This window comes from Triturus cristatus, chromosome 9 (assembly GCF_964204655.1).
Source record: "Triturus cristatus chromosome 9, aTriCri1.1, whole genome shotgun sequence".
Lineage (NCBI taxonomy): Eukaryota > Metazoa > Chordata > Amphibia > Caudata > Salamandridae > Triturus > Triturus cristatus.
In genome coordinates, this window is record NC_140592.1 from 2424805 (window position 1) to 2448029 (window position 23225).

Consider the following 23225-nt stretch of genomic DNA (forward strand, 5'->3'; position numbering starts at 1 on the left):
TAATACATAAAGAGGGTAAACCCCGAGATAGGTGCGCCTCCTATCGGCCCATTTCACTCCTCAACGCTGAGCCGAAAATTCTGGCCAAACTCCTGGCTACCCGTTTGAGTAGGGTGCTTGGCGATTTGGTCCACCCGGATCAATCTGGCTTCATCCCGCACCGAAACACAGCATTAAACCTTAGGCGTCTTCATGGCGTCATCGCCAGGGCGGGCACGCTGCGTGAACCGGCTATTGTGGCATCTCTTGATGCCACGATGGCCTTTGACACGGTGGAGTGGGCATACTTATGGGCCGTGCTGGCCAAGTTTGGTTTCGGTCGCGGTTTTGTGAGTTGGGTTCGGTTGCTGTACGAGGGGCCACTAGCGAATGTTGTGGTGAATGGTCGGGCATCTACTCCGTTTCAGCTTGGTAGGGGTACTCGGCAGGGTTGCCCCCTGTCGCCTCTGTTGTTCGCCCTCGCCCTTGAACCGTTGGCTGCGTGGATACGTTGGCACCCGGATATATGGGGCCTTCGGTGGTCGCCTGATCACGAGGACCGTATTTCGCTTTATGCCGATGATATCCTACTGTATCTTGCCTCACCTAAGAAGTCACTTATAGTGGTCTGTGACGTACTCGCATCGTTCGGTAGGAACTCGGGGCTTGTGATTAATTGGGGCAAATCGTACTTGTACGTTCTTAGTGGCGAGGTCCCACCGATCCCTAGAACATGTTCGATACAGGTTGCCCAGCAGGGTTTCGTGTATTTGGGGATTTTTATATCCATGGATCCTGCTGTGCGCTATGAGAGGAATCTGCTCCCCCCCTTGGCGCGCTTGAGGCGAGATGTTGAAGGTTGGCGGAGGCTGCCGCTCTCCCTTGTTGGGCGTGCGGCCCTGTTCAAAATGATGTCTCTTCCCCGCTTCCTCTATGCCCTCCAGAACACCTTGGACTGGGTACCGGCCAAATACTTTCGGGAGGTCGAAGGCCTCCAACGGACGTTGCTGTGGGATGGGCGGCCGCGAATAGCTATTTCAAAGTTGACGCTCCCATGGTACGATGGGGGCATTGCGCTCCCAGACATCCGACGGTACTATTGGGCCACGCAGCTGAGCGCGATCAACCATGGGTTTTATGGCCCTGCCCTCAGCCCTGGGTATGCCCTGGATAGGTGGCTGCTTCGTGGCGGCAACTACTACAGGGCGTTGTATTCGCGGTCCTTAGACTCGTCCCTTACGGGGCCCACAGGTGTGGAGGTGCGTGTATGGAAGATGGCGACTGATTCGTTGGGCTGGAAGGATAGGCTCACCCTCGCTACCCCATTGTTTGAATCGGAGAGATTGGGAAGACTCTGGCATACGAAGGGCTTTGATAAGTGGGACCTGATAGGTATATCCAAGGTGGGAGATGTGCTGCATAAGGGGAGGGTGAGGTCCTTCGAGGAGTTGCAGACTGAGTATGAGCTAGGGCCCTCAGAGTACTTCAGGTATATCCAGCTGCGTCACGCCCTCCGATCAGTCCTCGTGGAGGGTGAGAAGGTGCCGGAGTCCTCTCCCCTTGAGGACCGAGTCCTTGATGGTCATATGCCCGAGAGCACGATCTCGCTCATATATAAGAAGTTGATTAACGTCCGGGCAGATATGCTTTTGGGGCTGAGAGAACAGTGGACTAGGGATGGCCTTGAGTTGGATAATGAGGACTGGCAGTCAGCGGTTTCTTCTCCTAAGGAGGTTGCGATCCCGTCGCGTCTGAGGCTGGTGCAGCTTAAAATACTGCACCGGGTGTATGTGACGGGGCCAAGGCTGGTCCACATGGGATTCTCGGAGGACGGCCTGTGCAGAAGGGGATGTGGTATGGTGGGTACTTTCCTGCACATCATTTGGGAATGTGGTGTCATTGTGGAGTTCTGGAGGAGAGTCCATGCAGTTATGGGGGAGGTGACGGGCACTGCGGTACTGCCGGAGGCGCGGTGTTGCCTCCTGAACGTCTGGGGGCCCACTGACCTCGATGAGGCGCAGACCCAATGGGTGACTCTGGGTAACATGGTAGCTAAAAGGGATATCGCGCGATTGTGGGGCTCCTCGGGACCCCCTACACTGACCGCGTGGAAGGAGAACATGGACTGGAGCATGTTTAGGGAGAAGACGGTCTACTGCTCTAGAGGTCGCCCCCGGAAGTGGCACGCCATCTGGGGGCGGTGGAACCAATACAGGGGGGGAATATGTCTTGCCCCGGATCTGGAACCTCCCGAGGAACAGCTTTCCCCCGACCTACTTTCCAGCACAGTTTGGTTTTAGGAACCGTTTTGGGCCTCTGCTGTCCCCCTTCTTCCTCCGTACACAGTCTTGTAACTAGTAGATGAGTGGGGTCCGGCCTCCCCTGGGGGCTTTCGCCATGGGCTTTCAATGTTCTGCCTTGCTGGGGTTTGTTGTGAGTTTTTTCTGTGTTTATTTAAAATTGGACCTTTGCATTACTCTTTGAACTGTATTGGGGACACATCACTGTATCTAACTCTCAATGCTGCCGAACCTTCGGGCTGTCGGCTGAATAGCTGTGTCCTGAATTTTGAAATAAAGGTTTTAAAAAAAAAAAAAAAAAAAAAAGAATTGCCCTGTCGAAAGCCTGACTTGCTCCGCTCTTGAACCGAGGGTTTAGCCGGACATCTTGTGCTGGCAAAGCACAGTATATGCTAGAGAAGTGACCCGCATGCTCCTCAAGATGCTGTGGAAGGGGTAAGGTTGGAGCTGGGGATGCTGATTCAGCTGTACAGCTGCACCATCTGAGACTTCAAACATCTCAGGAAGCCTCTAATATCCAACTCTGCAGGAAGATTTCGACACAACTTTTTCCTATACAGGCATATATCTGGGAGCTCCTACAGATCTAGTGATGCCCTTTCCTTCTCCTGTTGTCCCTTGCTGTCTTCCTTCCATGCCACTATCTATCTGATAGTTCTACAGCCCTTTTGTATTTTCAGTAGCATTTAGGAACAGTTTAAAATAACATGTAGTGATATAAAAGCGCCGTCTAACTAACACATACCCTTTTATTGATCTGTGTTGTGGCAGCTGAATTCAGTGTTTTTACCGGTGCATTTTACTGTTGTGAATTTCAGAAGGGGGAAGCTACACAGTGAAAATGAGGGGGCTCTTTCAATTTGGATTTGCACTCTGCACCTTATTTATTCCCTTGAAACAAGTAGAAATGCCATTTTGGTAGACACTCTAGTTGTTTTCCTGGCCCTTCATAACCGAAGACCACAGACACTAGTGCACCAAAAGCAAGCCTGTCTGCTCCCGGCCAGGACCAGGGGCCAGGGACCCTGGCAGTTTTCACCAAACCAGGATGTCCTACTCACCCGAACAATTGCGAACACTGCAATTAAGTTTAAACGATCTGTGTTTACATTCAATTGATTTCAGTGTGAGCCGTGGTCTTTTGCTCCTAGCAGTACTCACCTCACACAACCATGAGAAAGGACAACTTATTGACCTGGTCTTTACTCATTCCCCGAATTCGCAGATGCTAAAACCCCTGCCAATTAAATGGTCAGATCATAATCTGATACCAATCCCTATACTAGGTCACACATTGATAACTGGCCAATACAGACTAAGGGGACAGATCACAGTTGGAATAAATATAATCTTGAGGCATGGAAAATTATCCTCAGTAACTCCAGACCTGAACTAGGTGATAGCATCGCAGGGCTCGAAAATTCATAAAAATGTTACTAGACCTGCAGATCTAGTAACTTGAAAACACTACTTGACCTAACTGTAAAGTACTTGACCCGTGAACTGGCCTCATCCTGATTGTCACACAGTTCACTTTACAAAACCTGCAAACTTTAGTCACAGAAAGAAAAGTAAATGTAGAAACACAAACTGACTTTTGACCTCTGTTTCTGAAAGCGGAGAAATGCCACAAGATAACAAGATTAAATGGCATCTTTATTGCTCATCACTTTGTGAGCAAACAGAACGCCTGTTGTCAACTCGCCAGAACAAGTAGGCCTTGAAAAATAGCTCTTCCTGATTAGATCTGGCTTGCTATTGCAAATGGGTGAGTGGATTTTTCAAACCCTGCATCGTCCTCTGCAACTTAAAAAGTTACTGACTGGACCACACTATTCAATTTGAAATATACAAAAGTGCATGACAGGACAGACAGTCTCCGTGGTTTAATTCCCACCTGCCAACAAAAAAAAAATGTAAAAGATTAGAGAGGAAATGGAGAAAGTCTTACGACACCATGAGTAAGCAGGAGTATAAAAATGCGATACAAAAACTACCATTCTGAGAATAGAAAGGCCCAAGCCTTCTATTATGTGTCTAAGACAGAGAAGGAGAAATCTTTCAAATAGTTAATTCACCCAGCAAAGACCTGCCAGCATGCTACCTGAACCTGTAGTGAAACGTTGCAATGATCTAGCCAAACTCTTTTTAAAAGAAGGTCACTGACATTTACTTATCATTTTCGTTTTAGACCGAGACTCCAGATTATACTTCTTCCCCTTGGCAACCTGGGAGTCCTGGGGCGCATATTTTGGCCTTCCCCCTCTCAGTACAGAAGATCTAGCCGCACTTTTTAGTTCGGTCAAATCTAGCTCTCAAATCTGGCTCTCCACTGGATCCCGCTCCGCCTTACATTATGGAACAGGGGGCAGAGCGTATTTCGCCAGTTTTGCAGGAACTGCTCAATTTCTTTTAAAGAACGGGTTAGTCCCCTCCCCTTGGAAACATGCAATGGTGAAACCTGTGCTTAAAAATCTACCTTGGATCCTCTACTTTCTGAAAACTATTAACCTATTTCCCTACTATCAGAAGTTGGGAAGTTGCTAGAGAAGCATAGGAACCAACATCTTTTGCTATATGTAGAACCCAATGAAATCCTCCACCCCACAAAAACTGGTTTTAGACTACAATATAGCACCGAAACGCCACTACTAAAATGCTTATAGACCAAGGGGTTCTGCAGCAGTTATACTTTTAGACCTAAGGGCTGCATTCGATGCAAACGTGGGTGTAAGTGACAGTGTGTTGAACTGGTTTACATCATTTCTTGAGGATAGAAGTTTTCAAGTACTAAACAAAACATGCTACTCGAATACATGTCCCTTGAAATGTGGAGTGCCTCAGGGCTCGTCACTGAGCGCAAATCTTTTCAACCTTCATATACACACCCTGGTGAAGATTGTACAAGCATTTGCTCTTTCAATAGTCACATATGCAGATGATACTGAAATAGTTTTCTACATCTTTCCAGATAACTGCTCAAACGTATAATAACTAGCACCCTGCCTGAAGGAAGTGGCAGAATAGATGGATAAGTACTGTCTTAAACTTGATGGTGACAAAACTGAAATCATTATGTGGGTGATAACTTCATCAACCAGCCTTTGTTTGGCTGGCTTGATTCCTTTCGAAATTCTCTTAGCCCCAAAATACCTACAAAATACTTAGGTGTCTGGCTAGACAACACACTCACCATAGAAACTCAAGCTAGGACACTTGCAGCAAGCTGCTACGGATTACGCCGTATGCTTAGGAAAGTTCTAGATCTTCTTCCTCTCGCATCTACAGGCTTTCCGTACAGGCGCTGTTGAGGTCACGCCTTGACTACGGTAACTATCTCTACCTAGGTTTCCCTTGCTATGTAGTCCAGAGGCTACAGGTAGTACAAAATGCAGCGGCTCGCCTTCTACTGAATATTCTTAGACATCAGCCAGTACAGAGCTCGCTGCAGTGCTACACTCACTTCTGATAGAACAAAGGGTACAAGTTAAGCCCCTTTGCATCTTTCAGAGGACATTTGACAAAAGAGGCTCTCAGCTGCTACAATCACTATTGCATTAAACAATTGAACTGCTAGTACTGCGCTAAGTATTCATGCTCCCTATTATTTAGGAGAACACATTTTGAGGATAAAACAAAAAGTGTCAAAGACTTATTTTTTGCTTGAATTAATCAGTTTTTTAATAATGTATCTTTAGAATTTTTTTGGACCTTCCTATTGCCAAAGCAATTTTGTTTGAAAAAAAGAATCACACCACACAAAAAAGTTTACAATATTTACACCACACCAACTATTCGCTCGCTACTGACATACTGTTCTCGCATACCAAACATTCTTATTCACTCATACATTCACGCAGGCTTGTTGATCCGAAAGTCAATACAAAAGAAAAACATATTTTACAGTTCTTTCTATTTGGACCACAGAAATAAACTATTCAGAAAAACAGGCATATCTATAAATACTATTTATAAATTTCTCTACTTCTTGTGGTCTTAATACAAGGTCTACGCGTTTCGAGACCCTTGATTCGCTGGGCCTCTCATCAGGACCTGTAAGGTAAGGAAGAAGGAGCCTGTATAAGTCACTGTAGAGCCCCTATACCTCTTTGCAAGATTTATTATTTACTGGGAGAATAAAGTTACCTTGTTTTGAATGGAGACGAGCGTTTTTGGAAAAGGAGAGAAACCTGGGTGAAAAGGAATTGAGAAAACGAAGTGTAATAGCATCCATTGCATTGTGACATGATAAATGAAACCTTAATTTGGGAAAAAGCTTACTTTTCTGTGTAGAAAGCGGAAGGGAAACGGGTTGGGGTGATCCTCACTCGGATTCTGAGGGTGGAATATGATAATGTTTTCAGTATATTGGGAGGCACATTGTCGAAGAAAGCCACATAATTTAAAGGAATTATATTAATTACCTTGAAATGCAGTCGGATTAGGGGCGTGTCTCTTCTGTGAGTTTACATTCTAAATGTTCGTGTTGACACCGTGTTGACACCGAGTTGAGCTGTCCTCGGAGCTATGGGAGATTAGAACTGAAGTTAATTCAAGCAGTTCTGGCCTCGACCTCAATGTAACGAAGATATGGCAGGGGGCATACCTGCGTTTGTCAATCAGTTTCCTCCGTGTTTGTCCGTTGGTTACATCCGCGTTATTCAGTTGCTTTCGTCTTCACTTCCAGTCTTGCTACGGCTGACGTATTGGTGCGTCAGCGTGTTTAGGTGTTATTTGATTGGTTCTCATTATCGGCATAGAAAGGGGACTTCGTTGTAATCTTGAATACGTGGATGTTCCGATAATAAGGGAAAGCTTATCAGCAAATAGCGGACGACTAATGATATACCGTATATTGGAAAAAGACCCATGTAATATTTGTGAAAGAAATTTAATTAATATGGCTCAGATGAAGGCCAAATTAAGCGATGATGAATGTATTGAGGTGTTCCAGTATATTTCATAATGAGAGGGTGCTCGTTTCCAAAAGGTTACCATGGAGTTTTTTAATTCAAATTATAGAGTTCAGAGAGTTCGTTAAGGCCGTTAGTGGCAGTATTGAATTTAAGTATTAGCATGGCTTCTGTCCTTGAAAGTTTCTGTTCCAAATCGCCACCTCTTGTGTCTCGTACTACTTTGGCAATGACTGTCCATTTAAGATCTTCAAAAACCATTTAATTGAAGATCTTAAATGGACAGTCATTGCCAAAGTAGTACGAGACACGAGAGGTGGCGATTTGGAACAGAAACTTTCAAGGACAGAAGCCATGCTAATACTTAAATTCAATACTGCCACTAACGGCCTTAACGAACTCTCTGAACTCTATAATTTGAATTAAAAAACTCCATGGTAACCTTTTGGAAACGAGCACCCTCTCATTATGAAATATACTGGAACACCTCAATACATTCATCATCGCTTAATTTGGCCTTCATCTGAGCCATATTAATTACATTTCTTTCACAAATATTACATGGGTCTTTTTCCAATATATGGTACATCATTAGTCGTCCGCTATTTGCTGATAAGCTTTCCCCTATTATCGGAACATCCACGTATTCAAGATTACAACGAAGTCCCCTTTCTATGCCGATAATGAGAACCAATCAAATAACACCTAAACACGCTGACGCACAAATACGTCAGCCGTAGCAAGACTGGAAGTGAAGATGAAAGCAACTAAATAACGCGGATGTAACCAACGGACAAACACGGAGTAAACTGATTGACAAACGCAGGTATGCCCCCTGCCATATCTTCGTTACATTGAGGTCGAGGCCAGAACTGCTTGAATTAACTTCAGTTCTAATCTCCCATAGCTCCGAGGACAGCTCAACTCGGTGTCAACTCGGTGTCAACACGAACATTTAGAATGTAAACGCACAGAAGAGACGCGCCCCTAATCCGACTGCATTTCAAGGTAATTAATATAATTCCTTTAAATTATGTGGCTTTCTTCGACAATGTGCCTCCCAATATACTGAAAACATTATCATATTCCACCCTCAGAATCCGAGAGAGGATCACCCCAACCCGTTTCCCTTCCGCTTTCTACACAGAAAAGTAAGCTTTTTCCCAAATTAAGGTTTCATTGATCATGTCACAATGCAATGGATGCTATTACACTTCGTTTTCTCAATTCCTTTTCACCCAGGTTTCTCTCCTTTTCCAAAAACGCTTGTCTCCATTCAAAACAAGGTAACTTTATTCTCCCAGTAACTAATAAATCTTGCAAAGAGGTATAGGGGCTCTACAGTGACTTATACAGGCTCCTTCTTCCTTACCTTACAGGTCCTGATGAGAGGCCCAGCGAATCAAGGGTCTCGAAACGCGTAGACCTTGTATTTAAGACCACAAGAAGTAGAGAAATTTATAAATAGTATTTATAGATATGCCTGTTTTTCTGAATAGTTTATTTCTGTGGTCCAAATAGAAAGAACTGTAAAATACGTTTTTCTTTTGTATTGACTTTCGGTTCAACAAGCCTGCGTGAATGTATGAGTGAATAAGAATGTTTGGTATGCGAGAACAGTATGTCAGTAGCGAGCGAATAGTTGGTGTGGTGTAAATATTGTAAACTTTTTTGTGTAGTGTGATTCTTTTTTTCAAACAAAATTTCTTTGGCAATAGGAAGGTCCAAAAAAATTCTAAAGATACATTATTAAAAAACGGATTAATTCAAGCAAAAAATAAGTCTTTGACACTTTTTGTTTTATCCTCAAAATGTGTCCTCCTAAATAATAGGGAGCGTGAATACTTAGCGCAGTACTAGCAGTTCAATTGTTTAATTTAATAGAGGCTCAGCTTTACTGCCTCCAGCCTACCTCCAGTATTGGACACGACAATCACTATTGCAGCCTTACACTGCTGGGAGGGCCTTGAGGTCTGAAAGCTCCCGACTAATGATTATTCCAAAAATCTGTAGGGTGCGGTGTGGAGGGCACTTCTCTTCTTATCTGGTTCCGAAGCTATAGAATTCTCTATCGATTAAGTTGCGCACAATTGATAATTAACCAACTTTCAGGAAGATATTAAAGGGTTGGTTGTTGGTCACACGAGGCTTACCCAATGGGATTTAAGTACTCAGATTCAGTGATGGATTAGTGCCGGTTGGTCATTTAGCGCTGGGAGGCCCATTGGGTAGCCAAGCTCTTTACAAATCGAATTGAATCAAATATAGATAAATAACTAGAAATACTTCAGGATTGCCAGAGAATAGGAGACTGCAGATAGCAGGAGCAGCAGGCCTAGATGCTACAGAAATTAAACTACCAATTAGGTGTGTACCGTGGCGTCTTGTACTAAAACCTTCTCTTCACTGTGACCAACCAACTTAAGAGTTCCTATAGGTGAGGTCCTGTGTTCACTTTAATACCTTTTTAATACATTTTTCTTGTTAGGTGTTAAGAAGCAACTGTGTATTTTACCAACATTGTGGTATATAGCAATATTATGTTATTACTAAGGGCTTTCTTCTGCTCCCTACACACATTTTGATTTGGGGCCAGATGTGCAACCCTTTTTTGCGCCGCACATGGGATATCGGCCCGTTTGCGACCACAAAAAACGGTTCCAGGCATGTACAAAATAGCATTTGCGACTCTCGCTATTAGGAAGGGGCATCCCTTCCTTATAACGAGTCACTAAGCCATGTACTGTTATTTTTCAACAGCATTTGCGGTCACAAAACACTCACAGTTTACCACCTACTTCAAGTAGGTGGTAAACAACTAGCAAATGGGAAGGGGTCCCTAGGGGACCCTTTCCCCTTAGTGAATGTGTTTGCAAATATTTTTTAAGAGCAGGCAGTGGTCCCAGGTACTGCTGTCTGCCCTTAAAAAATGAAAGTGAAAAGTTTCATTTTTCTTTTTTAAATGCATCCTGTTCTCCTTTTTTAAAAAACTGCTTTATTAAAAAAGCAGTCACAGACATGATGGTCTGTTGACCCCAGCAGGCCACCATCCCTGGGAATGCTAGCCATTCCCAATGGGGACGCAAATTGCGACAGCCTCATTAATATTAATGAGGCATGCAATTTGCGACCCCATTGGGAATCACAAACAGTGTCTGAGACACTGTTGTACACTGCATTTTGCGACTCGCAAAATGCAATTGTCGTACATCTGGCCCTCTGACACAAACAGGACTTTATGTCTGACTCGGGGCACCATTTTGTGATGGAGTTTCCCACACACATTGCACATTCTGCTTTTTGAGGCAAAGAACAGGGGAAGGCATGCAGTGTGACAGCTTCTCTCTTATTCTGCAGTGTGGAACTCAGAACGGTGTGGTAACAGTGCAGCCAGAAAATACTGCACACAGGGAAGTGGTATTTGCTGTTTGTGACCTGGGTGGATGAAGTACCCAAGTGTTGTTAGTTTCTTTATGAAAGGTCTGTAATGGAATTTCATTTAAAGTGGAATTACTCACCAGTGCAATAAAGTTACAATTGCAATGCTGGTGTGTGCAGTGGGGTCTTGTAACAACACACACTCTTGCTTTAAGGTGAAGTTTTGTCTACTCACTCATAGGACTCCTGGTGCGTTTTATTCTGCGACTGCCCAGATTCTTCCCGCCTAAGGCCTCCTCCTCTTCTTTTACGCAGAATGATACAAATTCATATCCTGAGATTTAAAAAAGCAGATAAGCATAAGACAGCAACAGACTTAAAATGTATTGCTGGAATGCACATTCATGAACAGAGAGCATCCTGTTTTGGAAATCAGGGTTTTGCTTGAGAATAAGGGTTTTTCGTGTAATTTTAATGTGCTGACCATGACACAGGGAAGATATTTTGCCCTCTACATGACAAACAGAGGGTTGTCTTGGGGATGAGTGATGAATAAAGAGACTATTTACACCTCACAGCTCTAGGACACTCTAGTAATGATTATGAGTCAGAAATATAGGCATGTTACCGTGGTCTGGCTCAGCGTCGCCATCCCTCAATTCTGCACCAAGATAATCAATTGAAATGGAGACGGGCTCTTCTTTCTGCGGGTCTCCTTTCCATGAACATTGATCAGCTTCGAAGAGTGGCAAATCTGTGGAGGAAGTCCAATGTCATGTTTTTATACAGATAATTATTCTAATGTTTATTCAACACATAAATACATTCCCTTTTGGAACAAAAGTAGTTTTTTTACAAGAGATGCTTGTTGCAATGCCAGGCGAAGATCTTCAACCCTTCTCATTCTGGCATTACAATGTTTTCATCTCAGTGACAGACACAAAGTCACAGAGATTGATGCGGGTTTCCGCTCTGGAGGACCTCTGTTCTCAGACTGTTTTTTTAAAATTGAAAAATATTTGTATGTGTTTACATAAATTAAGGAATTGCGAAGGCATATATATATGATTGATTTGTATGTAGAGCAAATTTTGTACCTCATCTAAAAAACAGCAGCTGTATTCAGTGTAAATTATCAAATGGAAGAAGTCAATACATTTAAAGACCAAAGGGTTAATAGTTAACAGTAAATAGGAGAGCGCTGGTTTTACTCTTGAACTGCAATGCTTCAGAGAACACTCTATAAAAAGAGTAGAACCAATATCCAGTGGTAACATATTGTGTGGGCAGCACTTACAGTTGTCATCGTCCCCAGGGATACACATATGAAGAACTAAATACGGTATTTAAATATAAACAAGATTAAAAAGACACAAAAAAACATTATGTAATAAAAACATAATATTTAAGTGACGAGTGCTTAAACTGTATAGACTTCGAATTAAAAATGCTTAAGTCTCTTCTGTCCAAGATGGCAGTGCAGTGACAGCAGCCCCGCGCCGTTCCAAGCCACCAGCCAGGATGGACTATATAGGAGATTCAGAATCCCCAGGCTTGAAAATGACACTCCCTGCCAACCCAAGTCACAATAACCAAAATGGCAGTGGTCAGTGGCTAATGCTGTATTCAGCAGATTGGCCAGAGGATCAGGGGAGTTATTAATTAATTTACGATAGGTGAGCGAAATCGACTGTCTCAGTATGTACTCATCTAACAACAGATACTTAAGTGGAGAGGACTCAAGGATGTCTGTACCCCTAGGAATTGCCTTCTGAAGGGTGAGTCTGATCTGTAAATAGTGGAAGGTCTCATGGGAGCCGAACTGAACTCCCTTTGTAACTTTGAGAAAGGAAGCACACCCCCCTGCCTACAAAGATCACTCACTTTTGACAGACCAATAAAGTCCCATTTGTTGAACCCTCTTTGGGTTGCCTAACTTTGCCATAAACCACAAGGGGGTGACCTGCGTGATTTTGTCCCTCTACCCTATACCGTGAAGTGCGGTGTGCCAGAGAACTGGTGTAGACGCGGTAGGGCTATGAACCTCCATAGATGCTTCTAAGATGACCACCAGGTCTCATACTGTCCTGGTTCATCCTATATGCCTGTCATTCCATCTGTACACGGTAGATCCAAGGCTGGACTGTGCACATATGCATCCACTAGCCTACAATTGACTTACATCTCTTTGGCAACACAGAATCCTTATTATCAATTAATATCATGCAATTCGTCGGGTTCTGCCAGGTTAGCCATAATTATTTTTTATAGTAATGCCCCCACGCAAGTCATCATAGATACACTATAGAAATTGAACGATGACTTGGAGTATATTTATACAAATAATAGTAAGTATACCATTATTTTAAGGGGAGGAGATTTAAATTTACGTTTGTGTAATGTAGTGTCCAGAAACATATGTGGTAAGACAGCTGCAGGAGATGTTGATTAAACCCATTTTAATCATAACGCTCATGGGGATAAGATAAATGAATTATTATTTAACTTTGACTTGGCCTTTGCAAATGAGATCTCCTCCCCTTACGACCTAGGTAAGAGTACTTTTAATGGGAGAAATGCACATAGCATTATTGACCGCATTTTATTATCGAATGGACGAGCTGCTCATGCATGCCTTCCCAACTCACTCGAATTCACTGAGTGATCATTTTCCCTTGAGCACTGAATTATTGTCAACTCTATTTTTTAAGCAGTGGCCCAATAGTATTATTCCACAAGTAGAGGAAATTGAGCTAACAAGTGTTAATGGGTATACCCTACGATGGACACAGATTGTTCTGGAGGGATTCCTTAAGCAACTGATAGCTAGCAAAAGAAAGTCTTTTAAGACCTGCCTAGATGACTCAATAGCGCCTAGTGACCTCATCAAAGCCTTTTTGTCAAATACACAGGGGGTGACGGAGAGCCTTTCAGTTGTAAATAAAAGTGCAAGACAGGAGAAAAAGGGTTGGTTTAATACAACATGTACTAGGGCCTATAAATGGCTAAAGGAATACACAAATCCCCCAGATGCGACTTTGAGGTCCAGACTTGAAGAATAGATTATAAGAAGGCGGAAAACTTGAGGGAGATAGCTTGATAATCTCCATCAGAAGCGTGTGCTAGTAAGGATAATAGAGCTTTTTGGAGAGTAATTAACTCTGCACCATTGATAGCAGACGAGGCTCCCAGGATTGAGATGGCCATAATGGAAGAAGACTGGATCAAACACTTCACTAGCATTTATTCTCTACCTAATGGCCTGTACCAGAGCAAGGACATAGTCATATGATAATGGCAGATACTCCACAGATTACCACCATGGTCCCTGTTAGTTTGGAAGAAGGTAATGATGCAATATTGGCTAGTAAAGGTGGTAAAGCCTCAGGCCCAGGCGCAATTCCTGTAGACCTCTACAAAGCAAATATTGCTCTCGGGGGCCCTTATTGACTTTAGTACTCAGGGCATGCGGCATAGCTGGGTTTTTATCATCATGGGCCGAATCAATTATGAGGCCTTTTTACAAAAAGGGAGATCGATTGAACCCAACATGGTATAGGCCGATTTCTCTACTTGATATCCTGGTCGCATCATTTTGAACAGATTAGAAGATTGGGCAGATACACATAACATCCTTTCAGATCTACAATATGGATTTCGTTCCGGGGTGGGAACAATAGAACTGATTCTCAATTTAAGCATGCTACTTGGGAAGTACGTTAAAATCAAAGAGGGAAATATGTACTTAGCCTTTTCTCAGCTTTTGACTGCGTTATACACGCTAAAATGTGGTCAATTATGAAAGAGCTGGAGAAGACGCATCGATTATTAGCTTTCTGAGGGACTTATACTCGGGATGCAAAGCCAGGGTCAGATATGGTACTAGAGGGGAATGCACTGAAGCATTTAGGGTCGAGAGGGGGTGAGACAGGGCTGTGTCCTGGCCCCCTTTCTGTTGTCTCTATACATAAACAGTGTGGGCGCGGTTCTTGCTGCATCGTCCCAAGATCTTCCACAAGTAGGGGCTCGCCCAATACCTGCTCTTCCTTACGCCAACGAAGATGTCCTTTTGGCACGTACTCCACTTGCTCTTTAGACCCCAATTACAAACTTTGTGGAATATATGCAGTTCCTTGGGCTTTAGTGAACCAATCAAAAACCTCTGTTGTGAAATGTGGGAGGAACACTGCTAACTGCGGAGATCTAAAAATACATGGTGCAACTATAGGCTTCACTAATACTTTTTCCTATTTGGGGATTTTATTTGATGAAGATTGCATATGGAGTAAGGCCTTTTCCAATAGAAAGAGCAATTTAGTAAAGCCTGTATGGCACTCACAGGGTTCGCCAGACAACTGGGTTCTAATCCATCAGAGTTCATGATGTTAATTTATAAAGCTAAATGTTTTAGTGTTGCACTTTATGGGGGCGGGAGTGTTGGTACATAAGAAATGCAGTGACATACAACTAGTTGAAAATGGGTTTTTCAGGTACCTTCTTGCCACTCCCAAAAGCGCTTCAGTATATGTATGCCATGCCGAACTTGGAGCTCCATTTACCACAGACCTGATTATGCTACAGCCTAATTTACTCTGGTACAAAGTATAGACCTCGGAATATACAGACTTAAATCATGTTATAATCAGGGATTGTCTCAAACGGAGGTTATACCAGCGTATACCATGGCTTGTTTACATTCAATGCTTCTGTAATGATCTGGGCCACCCTGAGTATTTCGAGAAGCCTGAAACACTACATCTTATTAGTGGGGATTTCTTCCGAAATAAAGTGATCACACATCTGGACAATCTTAGACTTACCTATTTACATTTTTAAACCTAATGTTTTGAGAAATCAAATCGTTTTAACCACTTTGGATATGCAACTCTATCTTAAAGCAGTTTTAAATGCAAGACATAGGATTGTCTTGACTTGTCTAAAACTGGGCACCTTTCACTGATTGGTCAGCTTCCCAAAAATGAAGGACTTAACTAATTGCCCCTGTAGTGACGTGATGGCTCAGAATACTATGCATGTGGTATTATTCTGCAAGTTTTACAATCACCAGAGGAAGCGCTACATCATACCGATTATAAGATGGGCACACTTCACGCAATGTCGACCTGCGTACTTATCCCTACAATTCCTGCCCTCCTTGGATATTTGCTGCAGCATGGCATCTTTCTTGTGGGCTGTCTTATGCTAGAAAGATTTCTTTAGCTCTCCCGCAGCAATGATATATAGTGTGCAAACTTTTTATTTTTTATGGTAACAAGATGGGCAATGATATGCATTTTAAGTACATACCATTTAGTGTACTTCTATGTTCCTATAATTGAGAAGACTTAAGCATGGTCACTAGGGCAGGTGGGGAGCGACTGGCAGACCCAACATGAGGTTTTTGTCCTCCTTCCCCGGTCTTATTTTGCTGACTTTCATCCAAATATGTTATAGGAACTCTGCACGAATGTGGGGAAATAATTTAACCAGATGTGATTGCATTTTATTGTTTATTTTAACAATTAACTGCTGTACACCTGTCTTTTTACCATTGATATACTGTGGCACTTCCATTTTGATCTTAAACTTTTTCTTATTTCTGCGTTTTTATTGAATATTTAGGCAGATATTCTGAGTTGGTCCTATGAATTGTATCTTTCATAATTTTATATATCTGTACTGTATTACATATTGCTTTTATAGATGGTTAATTGCCTCCGAATAAATTGATTGACTGATTGATTGATATTGAGTCAGTCCTCATCCAGGCCGCCAATGGCTCTAAAACACGAGGGCAAAGATTAAGGGGGAAAGAGGATAGCTCTCCCTTGTTCCCAGTTGTTAGAAATGGGATTTCTGGTTGACTAAGGTTTGCACCCAAGCCAGACAGAAACCACCACTCTAGTCAGGACAAGGGAGTTACACTCCTAAAATAACCCCTGCTCACCCCCTTGGTAGCTTGGCATGAGCAGTTAGGCTTATCTTAGAGGCAGTGTGTAAAGCATTTGCACAAAAACAACAGTAATACAAGGTAAGCACTACAAACGGACACCACACCAGTTTTAGAAGAATATCCAATATTTTTATATGAACAGGACCAAATACGATAAAAATCCACAATACAGTACTTCAAAAATAGTTACTTCTCAAAATGTCTTTAAGTTGCAAAATACGTTGAAAAACACAGTTCGTACAAGTCGGTAGCTCGGTCCGAGCCTACTGCGATGCTGAAAACAACAGAGTCTCGCAGTTCCCGCTGACTGCGTCGGTACGGGCCAACAACAGCGGGACAGATTCGTTCACAGTACCTTTCTTAGTGCGGCTCACACGGGTGTGCAAGTCGGTCTTGGCATCCGTTGAGGTTTGCGATGCAAAAATGGAAGCGGTGCAAGGTGCGGTGTCACTCGATGCGGTGCGAGCAGCTGCTCGGTGACCATCGTGCAAACGGCGTCGGTGAGACCAAGGCTTGCGGTGCAGGACGAGTCAGTGCTCGATGCGGTGCTGGCAGGTTGCGGTGCAGGTGACATAGCCGGTTGTGGCGTTTGTCGCGGTCACGGTGGAAGCGGTGCAAGGTCCGGTGTCCCTCGATGCGGTGCGAGCAGAGGCTCGGTGACGATCGTGCAGATGGCGTCGGTGAGACCAAGGCTTACGGTTCAGGGTGAGTCGGTGCTCGATGCGGTGCTGGCAAGTTGCGATGCGAGTGACAGAACCGGTTGGCGGGAATTGGTGCTGGCCGAGCCAGACAGCTGTGCGTGACGAGTCGGTCACAGGTGTCGAGCTAGCAGCGATCGTGTCGATGAGCCCAGGCCAGCGAAGTGAAGCGAGGCGATGCGGGTTGCGGTGTTTCTCGATGCGGTTCAGGCAGCGGCTCGGTTATGGAGTCGGTGAGACCAAGGCTTACGGTGCCTTCAGGACACAAGGCCAGCGATGGAGTCGGTTGACAGTCAGTCACGGTTCCCTCTTCTCTGTGGCAACTGAAACAGCGGTTCCAGGAGCGGTACCCAGAGGATGGTGAAGTCTTTGCAGTCCCTGAGACTTCTCAACAGGAGGCCAGCTTGGTTCAGGCCCTTGGAGATACTCAGCACAAGTAGAGAAAGTTCAGTCCGGTCCTTTCACTGCCCAGGCAGAAGCAGCAGCTGCAGGCCAACCCAACAAAGCAACAATACAGCAAAGGGGCGGTACTCCTCCTGGCAGCTCTTCGTCTTGGCAGGTTCCTTGAGTCCAGCGAGATCTGTGAAGTCTTTTCTATCGCTGAGACTTCCAACAGGAGGCAAGCTCTACTTCAAGCCCTTGGAGAAAACTCTAACAGCAGGATGGTGAAAGCACAGTCCAGTCCTTTCCTTATCAAAGGCAGAAGCAACCACTGCAGGCCAACCCCTCAACACGCAGCATAGGGGCAGTACTCCTCCTCCAGCTTTCCCGGTTCTTCTTCCTGGCAGGTTTCCTTAGTTCAGAAGTAATCTAAATCTCTGGGGTCTGGGCCCTTATATTTATACCAGCAATTCCTTTGTCCTCTGAAGGCAGAGGGGCCTGTTCCTAGTTCAAACCAGTTCTGGGTTCATTCTGCCAGTGTGCACCTTCTTCCTTTGTCAGGGTGGGCCAGGGTCATCAGACGCACCACAGCAGGTGGAGCCAGCATTGTGGAAGGCAGGCACAGCCCTATTCAGACCCAGGTGCGACTGCTCCCACCCATCTATGTGTACATGTTGCTATTCAGCCATGTGCTGACCCACCCTGTCTCCTGGAATCCCCCAGCCCCTGTCACTCACACTCCAGACAAGGAATACACAACCTAGCAGAGGCAGGCTAATTGGTTAGGTCAGAAAATGCCCACTTTCTAAAAGTGGTATTTTCAAACACAGAATGTCCAACCAACTTCACTAAAAGATGTATTTTATCATTCTGAGTTCAGGCATACTAAACTCGAATTTCTACCATGTTCCCTGGGCCAGTTAGGATTATAGGATGTAATAATCAAACTGCCCATTGTGGCCTATGGAGATCAGGTAGCCTTGCAATAGTGAAAACGAAGTAGGCTGTAATTCACTATCAGAACATGCCACACACACCAGGGCATGTCCTACCTCTCACATACAATGCACCCTGCCCACAGGGGTACCTTGGGCCTACCTTAGGGGTGACTAACATGTAGAAAAGGGAAGGTTTAGGGACTGGCAAGTGTGTGCACTTGCTAAGTCGACATGGCAGCCCCAGGCTGCGCACAGGCTCTGCAACGGCCGGCTAGAGTTACACTTTATGGGCTGTTTGCGTGGGTGGCACAATGCAGTGCTGCAGCCCACCAACAGTATTTGATTTATATGCCCTGGCAATCGCAGTGCACTTTACTAGAGACTGACACATAAATCAAACAGGCCAATCATGGAAACATCAATCAAAACACAGTTTACACAGAGAGCATATGCACTTTAGCACTGATAAGCAGTGGTAAAGTGCCCAGAATCCTAAAACCAACACACACAGGTCAGGAAAAGATAGGAGGAAAAAGCAAGAAGTTTAGGGATAACCCTGCAAAAAGGGCCATTTCCAACACCCGTCACAATGAACAGAGGGCAGAAGTGCCCCCAAATACCACCACCTGAGCGAGCAGATCGAAGTATAAGAGCCAAATCCAGGACAGGAAACAAGGGCCAAACCCAAGCCTCTCCAACACTGCATAAATAAAGGGCCACTACTGTGTCGAAAGCCATATGCGCATCCAGGGACAGTATGATGGCATCTTCCCACATCCAGCCCACGCAGCCCAAGACCCCATGCAATAGACACAGGTTAAGCACCGTACTCCTGTCCGGCATAATGCCAGACTGATCCGGGTGAACCAGTGGTCGAATCACCTGAATCAAACGTGTGACCAGGAGTTTTGAGAGTATTTTAACCTCCGCGTTCAGTAACAAAATGGGCCTGTATGAGGCATATTTCCCTGACAGCTTGCCGTCCTTATGGATCACTACTACAGTAGCCACTCTTTGACCTCTCGACAGCACACCAGCCTCTTGGCTTTCCAAGAACATGCATAGGAGGTGGGGCACCAGTTCTTGGCAGCAAGTTTGTACAGTTCTATGGGTTACCGTTTGGACTCACCGCTTCACCAGAGTTTAGAGCGCCGATGGCCTCCGCCACCTCCTCCTCTGTCAGGTCGCATCCCATGAATTTCCTGTCTGACTGTGTTAGACTAGGAATTTGGATATCAGCTAGAAGCTCCCGCGATTCCTCAAGTTTGGGCGTGTTAGCCAAAGTATAGATGCGAGTAAAGTAGTCCACAAAAATTAGGGCCACACACTGTCAGTCCCTAACGTGTTCTCCGGCTACATTTAAGGATTTCAAAAACCCATCTGGGCCTAGACTCTCTCCTGTCCAGCCAAACTAGCAACTTCCCAGCCTGATCACCCTCATAGAGGCGATGTTAAGTAGCCCGAAAGCAAGGTCCTGGCTGCATCCATCATCACCTCCCTGTATACACTCTGTTTCACGGTCAAGTTGTAAATTAGGTCCCCGTAGTCGCCTGTGACAAGCTGCGACTAACTCACGGATCTCTCACTCGATCTGCTCTAGACTAGCACTCTTCACTTTTTTATATCCGGCAATCAAGGCTGTACCGCGACCACTTTTAACCATTTTTAAAGCCTCCCACAGTGTTTGGACCAAAGTCACAGAGCCTTCGTTCTCCTTAAAATAATTCTCCATAGTCTTGCGAAGACTCTCCCAGATTCTAGGTACATGGGGTTAAGCATACTCTACAACTACCGCCACCATCTGTCAGTCCGTAGGAAGAGCAGCCAGGGGAGTGATCAGCGATACCCCTGGCCACGTGAGAAATCTCTAAAACAGGGGAGTTGACGAGCAGAGGTTAGTATGTATTCAATATGCAAAAGACTCCCATGGGCCCCCTAGAGGAATCTATATCATAGTGCCGTGGGATTAAAGGTCCGGTAAACGTCGACCAGTCCATGTACCCCCATCAATTCCACAAGAGGCCTACGTTGTGATGCTGACAGGCAAGAGCGCCAGCTGTCTACCTCCTCATCCTGAACAGCATTAAAGTCACCTCCCAGTGGGAACCCACCCTCTGCCGAAGCACACTAATATCTGAAAAGGCACTCCTTTGTCTATCTTGCCTGGGCGACCATTTTGTAACCGCCTCTGTCTAATACGTAGCAGGTATTATCTTGTAAGTGCTTCCCCTGAAGGAGAACTACGTCAGATGAGTGTCTCTTAAGGTACTGCAGAATTATATCCAGTTTGATTTTGTGCCCCAGTCCACAGATATTTCAGGAAAGGATCTTAAAGGCAGAGGACACCAATGTCTTGGCCATGAGCTTAAATACTCCAGAGGCACTGACGACACAAGAGGTCAGCCTCCCACCCACTGTACAAATGGACCCTGTGCAGAGTAGAAGATGCAGGGAGTTTACCACAGTTCCTAAAGGGGAGCATATATTTGGGGTGAATCCGGCAGTGGCCGCGATAGGAGACAACAATGGTGAAAATGAAGAAGCATCTGGTCTTGCTCGCTGCTGCATGAAGGAAAGGACTCACCAAAGTTAAAAAACAACAACAAAACAGCAAGAAACATCATAACTAAAACCCCAGCACCAACCCCTTCTCACTGTCTCCTTGCATGGTGGACTTAGACAAACCGCCCCCCCCCCCCCAACCCCAACTGTGCAGAGCGCCTGTCGCCCCACACATTTGACAAACTTCAGGGGACTGTGGTTTCCACCAAACCTTCGCACAGTCACTTCCCACTTAATCACAGTTAGTAATGTTACCGCTGACGAGATCAATGTTCGGAGTGTCCCAAAAGCAGAGTTTAGCAGACTTCCTCAGGAGACATGAAGGATCAGAGCCATCTCCATCTCGACACCAACCACAGGCGCTCGCAGGGATGTCACACATTTCTGAGCTCAGCGGTCTTCCTCAGGAGACATGAAGGATCAGAGATATCTCTATCTCGACACCAACCACAGGCACTCGCAGGGATGTCACAGGTTTCTGAGTTCAGAGGACTTCCTCAGGAGACATGAAGGATCAGGGCCATCTCCCATATTACAGAGATCCGCCCTTATCAGGGCTATGTTGGTGGACGCTGCATCTATTTGCACCTCCAGGCCAGTGCAATACCCCTGTATCGCTGCAATAATGTCCTTTAGGGTGGGGATCTCCGTAGTGTTGGAAGGCTGCGCCATAGTCGGCTTCTGGTCCTCTGGCGGTAATTTATTAGTGGCCTCCTTAGTTAGGGTAAACTTGTCCAATTTAGTTTGATATACTACATGGGCCCCTCTACCACCTGTCATCACTGGGGACACATCCCCCTGCAGGAGCCCATTGCGATGTGGTGGAAGAAGAATGAGAGGGGGATGAGTTGGTACTCACTGCTGCTTGCCAAGAAACAACAGATAAGCCCCAAGCGGCTTACCAGGTTTCCTTCTCCACCCTGTACCTACAAGAGATGAAGTCAGTGTGCTTCAGGATTTACACCCTCTCGGCGGTGATTAGGCCAGAGGAGGGGCTCTCACTCCTCCAGTGCGTCTTAGGATCCAGGGGGAAGCCCTACCAGGCCAGCCGGGACACTGCGTGGGCGCCACAATAACAGCGTTTGCCAGGACGCCAACTGTCTCCGGATTGTTGTGTAGGATAGTCAGCAAAACGTACAGTAACCAAGTAGGAGCTAGTACTCTGGGCAACTGTATCCCATTTGCACTTTTATCAGTTAATTAGGGCAGTCTTTGAGAGGTCAGACAATTATAGCAATGTCACTGCTAGCGCGATGCACAGACAGGAGGGGGCAGACAGTGCCATGCAGCTTCGAGGTGTGGTGTGCTGTAAAGAGTGAGTTCCTCTTGGTTCGCGAACAAAACAGTCAACAATGTGCTTAAAGTTCCGCATCCCCCGTGGCCAACACAAAAACCAGTCAACAAGCACAACGGCAGGGACCCAAGCCTATAGGGCCGCTCCGGGGGCTGTCTCTCATCACACGCAGGCTCGCCCCCCTACAGGCTGCCAGGAACCACATTAATGTAATTTCCCTGGCCCAGAAGAAAAATCAGACAGTTGGGAAAAGAAGGGTCAAAGTAATTAAGAAACCTTCCTTGAATACCCTTTGGGAGAACATTTAGTTAGAAAGTTTTTTGCACATTACAAAATGGCCGCTGTGTTTCCCAGTACTATGAGCAGATTTACAATTCTCGCGATACTGTAGGCTTCTTGTGGTGTGCTCGCGCTAACCGCTGCACACTTCAATTGGAATCCTGAGGAACTTGCATGTTTGTATTACCGCTCCTCCTCACGTCTTTTGAGGAATGTACCGGTTGGTGTTTCGCTCGCCGATATTCCGTTGGAGATTGTATCTCCGTTCTAGTGGCAGGAGGAAAGTATTCATTGAGTCTTAGAAGCCCAGTTTTCTGAGAGGAAAGGTGGCGTTTTTTCCTGTTGGTTACCTGCCTTGGTGCATCTCCTAGCGGAACACACAGAACTTGCAGCAGCCAGAGAAGACTGAGATAGAAGTCTTCAGTTCTCCGTTTCTTTGTTGTCCGCCAGGAGCTAAGTAACTGTCTTCCAGTCTGTCCTTCATTTTCAAGTAAGACACGTTTTCAAGACTGTGGCTGCAGCTCATGTTTCAGTGACTATCTTGACTTCT

The 23225-nt window shown here is 45.2% G+C and overlaps 1 protein-coding gene and 2 long non-coding RNA genes across 6 annotated transcripts in view; 1 reads left to right on the forward strand and 2 right to left on the reverse strand.

Moving 5' to 3' along the window:
• Positions 1-23225, reverse strand: part of LOC146797218 (uncharacterized) — a 445928-nt gene that overhangs the window by 332970 nt on the left and 89733 nt on the right. The window contains exons 4-5 of the mRNA XM_085624170.1: positions 11199-11324; positions 10806-10904 (exon numbers count right to left, since the gene is read on the reverse strand). Of these exons, the coding sequence (XP_085480296.1) occupies positions 10806-10904; positions 11199-11324 (225 nt within the window). The remainder of the gene's footprint in view (positions 1-10805; positions 10905-11198; positions 11325-23225) is intronic.
• On the reverse strand, positions 5929-6975 carry LOC146797219 (uncharacterized). The gene is made up of 5 exons (XR_014968445.1): positions 6886-6975; positions 6704-6804; positions 6561-6614; positions 6426-6469; positions 5929-6332 (listed from the first exon to the last, which is right to left on the reverse strand). It is a non-coding gene; the product is annotated as an uncharacterized LOC146797219 (long non-coding RNA).
• The window catches only part of LOC146797220 (uncharacterized), a 167487-nt gene continuing 152123 nt past the window's right edge, over positions 7862-23225 (forward strand). For 2 of the 4 annotated variants that reach the window (XR_014968448.1, XR_014968449.1), the window contains exons 1-4: positions 7862-8018; positions 8100-8200; positions 8290-8343; positions 8435-8478. This is a non-coding gene — a long non-coding RNA (uncharacterized LOC146797220). Of the gene's footprint in view, positions 8019-8099; positions 8201-8289; positions 8344-8434; positions 8479-8571; positions 12045-23225 lie in introns of those variants that run through there. The other 2 variants (XR_014968447.1, XR_014968446.1) reach the window with 2 other exon arrangements.